General features: G+C 38.5%; 1 protein-coding gene across 1 annotated transcript in view; it reads right to left on the reverse strand.

Moving 5' to 3' along the window:
• Positions 1–441: 441 nt before the first annotated feature.
• Positions 442–5,301, reverse strand: part of LOC143032543 ((3R)-3-hydroxyacyl-CoA dehydrogenase-like) — a 22,316-nt gene continuing 17,456 nt past the window's right edge. The window contains exons 5-6 of the mRNA XM_076197412.1: positions 1,820–1,950; positions 442–1,283 (exon numbers count right to left, since the gene is read on the reverse strand). Coding sequence (XP_076053527.1) covers positions 1,198–1,283; positions 1,820–1,950 — 217 coding nt within the window. The 3' untranslated portion in view covers positions 442–1,197. The remainder of the gene's footprint in view (positions 1,284–1,819; positions 1,951–5,301) is intronic.

A 5,301-nucleotide genomic window follows, 5' to 3' on the forward strand; every position in this document is an offset into this window, starting at 1 on the left:
ATTCATACATTTACTGGTTTATTATATCATTTATTCATTATTGCATAAGAACACAAGAGTGGAGGACACTACAGGAAACCATAAGGCTTACACTAGGTAGTTCCATGTCCCTTACCACCAATGATCCCTAGCCATAAAGATATCTAATCTCTTAAAATAACCAAATGTTTCAGTACTAACTGCATGGATATTAAGTGTATTTCATTCGTTAACCACTGTTGGTAAACCAGTTTTTTGCATTTTCTTTCTTAAACCTATTACTATTATCATTATTATTATTATTTATTTACTTGTTTATTTATTTGTTTATTTATTTATCTACTTTATTTTATTTTATTTTATTTTTATCTTTATTTTATTTTTTTATCTACTTTTTTTTCATTTATTCATTTATTTATTTATTTTATTGATTGATTGATTGATTGATTGATTTTTTTTTTTTTTTTTAAGCAGTGTTGGCTCTGGGTGGACCCATTATCCCCTAGGTCAGGGGTTCTCATTAGGGGTGAAATTCACCCCCAGGGGGGAATTTGGGGTTTCTGGGGGTGAATTGTGACCACATTAAGTTTACGGAGTGAGGAAAGCAGATATAGGCTCTGGCCTATCTGGCCTGTCACCTGGGCTGGAATTATACCAGTGCTGACCCAGGTTAATCTTAGGATTAGAAAAGTGTTACGCTGTGCGATAATATCTGCATATTATTTAGAATGCACCTTTTGAAACAGGCAATCTTGGAAAGGAGGGGGGAATGACATTCTGACAAAGGGTGAAAGGGGTGCATGAGCCAAGCAAGGCTGAGAACCCCTGCCCTAGGTGCTGAGGTTGGACGGATTGTTGAAGGATGGGTTTCACATATTTTTGCTGTGCGGTTGAGGGTGTCTTTTGACACGGCCAGTCCTCCTGGAGGAATATCCTTCGGGACAAATGGAACATACTAAAAATCATATCAACCGATGTTTCGTTCTTTGACTTGGACAAGCAATACCTCTTTTAAAAAGATAACAGTGGAGAGGATTTCCGATGCATTTCACGAGTGTTAACTTCACATAATATTTGAACATTGAAATTGATTTACAGGTGATATTTTGTGCGCAATTATTTCCATGAAGAAGTTTTTAATGATTGGGTTCTAAGTCTCTGCCAAACAAATTTTGGAATTTTCCTTTTCGAAAATCGTTGAGGTTCTGTCGCTGCAAGTTATAAGCCTCCAGCAACGCAGAACTCTGCACCAGTGATGTAGCTGCTACGCTCGGAGAGGAGGAACAACACCATCTCGGCCACTTCTGTGGAAAGAAGAGACGGGTAATAAAAACAAAATAGAAGGGAAAGTGACAGGACAAAGAAGGACAAAACATTCAGATACCTGTGGGTGGACGTAGTGTGAGGCGAAGCAAACGAGGAAGTGGTGCGCGATAGCCAGTCAGGTGTCAGAGAGGTGGCAGGAGTGAAAAGAGGGCTGCAGCTAAAGAGGCCAAAAGACAGGAGAGTAAAAGATGTGGTAGAGCTAGTATTTTTGTATCGGAGTAAGCAGGAGGGTAGAATCGGTGCCGATGGCCTCTCTGTAAGTGCCGCAGCGCAAGGAATTCTGAATAAGAATTAGATAGCGACATGAACAAAGGATATGTTAATTGAATAGAAAAACAATGGACAGGGTTCTGCCAAGGTGGTCCAAGCAAGTGAAAAGTGTGACTATCAAGATAGCGAAGAGGATGTATGAATAAAGCTTGGTGGAAAGAGAGGTGTCAGAGACGGCTGGCAAAGATGGGAAGGTAATATGGAACGTTAGGCATAATAAAGTAAAATTTCCAATGGCTCTTACCTTCGGGTCTCCCTGGCCTCTTGATGGACAACAAAGGTAAAGTATTAGCTATATGTTGTTCTAACAGCTCCTTGGGCATTATGGGCGTCTCCACAATTCCAGGAAGGATCGTGTTCACACGGATGCCATCACTGGCGCCGACCAAGAACAGAGATAAAAAAAAAAAAAGTACTTCAGGCACTCCTTCTTTAGTTGCAGGACCATACCTCTCAGATTTTTTCTGAGTGACACCATGTAATATTATTCATCTAGGAGTAATGTATGTGTAAATGGAAATGTGCTCCGTTCTCCATTTTATTCGCTTCAACTGAAGATGAAGAAATACCTGTGAAATGTCTTCATGTTTATTTTCTTCTGCTTAAATTTCATGTATTGTGTTTAATGTGTTTTGTATTTTTGTCATCATTATAATCGTTCTATTTCATATAACTCTTCGAAAATTTAATCATTCCCTCTCCCCTTACCACAAATCTACTTTTCGAAAGCTTCAGACCTCATATAGAAAGTTATTTAATGGCTTCTTTGATGTCGTTTTCAACAGAATATGCCTTAAAGAGAATCTCCTGCCAGTCTTCACCAATATATATATATATATATCTATATATATATATATCTATATATATATATATATATGTCTAGATATACATATATATATATATATATATTTATATATATACATATATATGTATATATACATATATATATATATATATATATATATATATGCATATATATATATATATGTATATATATAATATATGTATATATATATCATATACATATATATATATATATATATATATATGTATATATAGGTATATATATACATATACGTATATATATATATCTATATATATATATATATAGATATATATATAATATATACGTATATATACATATATGTATATATATATATACACATATATATATATACATTATATATATATATATATATATGTGTGTGTGTGTGTGTGTGTGTGTGTGTGTGTGTGTGTGTGTGTGTGTGTGTGTGTGTGTGTGTGTGTGTGTGTGTGTGTGTGTGTGTGTGTATTCACTTGGTCTTTGGATCACGTGTTGGACTCGTGATCGACAGCTATTTCCCTCCTGGAAGAGAGCTCAGAGCTCGTAGGTCCGATCTATGGGTAATGCTATGACCTTGCACACACACACCCAACTCCCCGCCCACGAGAGTTGGAGTAACACCCCTCAGCGCTGCGATACTGATATTATTTCAGCCCCGGGCGAGAGTCGAACCCGGACCTCCGTAGTGGCAGGCCAGAGCTCTAACCACAGCGCCATGAGAGGTTAGAGCTGTGTGTGTGTATGTGTGTGTGTGTCTGTGTGTGTGTGTGTGTGTGTGTGTGTGTGTGTGTGTGTGTGTGTGTGTGTGTGTGTGTGTATGTGTGTGTGTGTGTGTGTGTGTGTGTGTGTATGTGTGTGTGTGTGTGTGCGTGTGTGTGTGTGTGTGTGTGTGTGTGTGTGTGTGTGTGTGTGTGTGTGTGTGTGTGTGTGTGTGTGTGTGTGTGTGTGTGTGTGTGTGTGTGTGTGTGTGTGTGTGTTTGCGCGCGCTACCCTTTTAATGGCACAACCATCTCACTCAGCCTCCTACCTACCACCGTAATGACTATCACACATCGCTTCCTTCAGATTTTCTCCAATGCAAATCCGTTGTAAGCCTTTCTATTCCGTTTCCACCACATTACCAAACCATCCTACCTGTCCCAAATCATAGACCCTGATAAAATTACGTTAGACAGATACCAATACCAGATTTCAACTGAGAACGAACTCCACCATATCCATATCAACAAGGAACACTTAATATTCTTTCCAAGCACCACCTTTGTCTCAGTTTCTCAGTTATTTGTAAAGACTACCCTTCCACAGTACAACGTAAGATCAAGGGGACAATCTCCATTGCAGATTCATGCCGAATCTTCTACAGAGATACTAGTCTCCACCCTAACCATCATCACAACATCCTGACCTATAACTTCAGCACTACATTGACTCCCATAACCACCCTCCCGGACCCATCTATCCCCCCAAGACCACTGACCATTTCAATAAAAAAGATATATATGTCACATGGCTAAATCATACTCCTTCTGACCTATTGAATGCCATCATCATAACATCCTGACCTATAATCCCAGCACTACACTGACTCCCATAACCGCCCTTCCGGAACCCCTATCCCCCGAAGCCCCTGTCCACTTCAATAAAAAAAAAAAAAAAAAAAAAAGTCACATGGTTAAATCATATTCCCTCTGACCTATTGAGTGCCCTCTCCCTCTCCCAGCCAATACTCCTATACTTTTTTCTGTTACTGAGCACCATTACCCTCATAATCCTAACCCCCCTTTGTGGTAGGATACTATGTGTATACATCCTCATAAGAATGCCTAGAGCACCACCCGCCCTAATCCAGTGAAAAGATCACAAACGGAGCCTCCGATGGTCACTCCTTTCTCACGTACCCAATCTCTGTCCTCATTGAGCTTCAAAGCTGTTCTTGCCGACCTTAGCTTCCTATATAACGTGGTTGAAGCAGACCTTCAATTGCCATAGACATGTATAATCACCCCTGTGAAAATTGGATGCTCACTTCCTCTGAGATTGTTCGCTTGCGTATCACTTTATGTATTCACTTCCGATGCGCACTTATATCACCTAATATGATACACTTTATTCCCTATTATACTCTTGTTATCTATCTATCTATCTATCTATCTATCTATATATATATACATATATATATACATATACATATATATATATATATATGTACACACACATATATATATATATATACAGTATATATATATATATACATATATATATATATATATGTATGTATATGCATGTGTGTTTCATCAGTTACAATTTTTCTTAATGACACTTCACCAAGGGGTGGTAGTTTCTTAAATGTAATCCAAATAATTACATCAACAAACTCCAGTAGCATTCATATAACCAGTGAATCTCACATACAAAGTGACTCATGGTCATATAAACAGTGAATATCACAGTAAAGAGATACAAAGTGACTCATGGTCATATGAACAGTGAAGTGACAAGAGAATACTTGTTTCTCACAGACATGAGTCCAACACCTTCCCACCTTGCTCTGACAATAGTATCGTGTGTTCAGTTATACCTCGCTAGAGACAGACAGTATCATTTCGGCATTATATAAAACCCATGTGTCATTACCCCCCGGTAACGTTTGTGATTTCTCTTATTGATGTTACCAGGCCTTGGTGATCGGCGTCTTACGTTATGATACATTCATTTCACTTCCACCGTTCACTTTCCATCAGCACACGGTGAACTTCGCATAAGTATCATAACACGCTGCAATTTTGTATATGTTTCTCGCCACCCCCTTCCATTTACCTTTATATCAGGTGACATGAGTCACCTATCGAAAGGGAGAGGCATGTCACCATATAAGACAACACTCACACATCACCATCACG

Source organism: Oratosquilla oratoria, chromosome 14, assembly GCF_046742065.1.
Source record: "Oratosquilla oratoria isolate Oo_2021 chromosome 14, ASM4674206v1, whole genome shotgun sequence".
NCBI lineage: Eukaryota > Metazoa > Arthropoda > Malacostraca > Stomatopoda > Squillidae > Oratosquilla > Oratosquilla oratoria.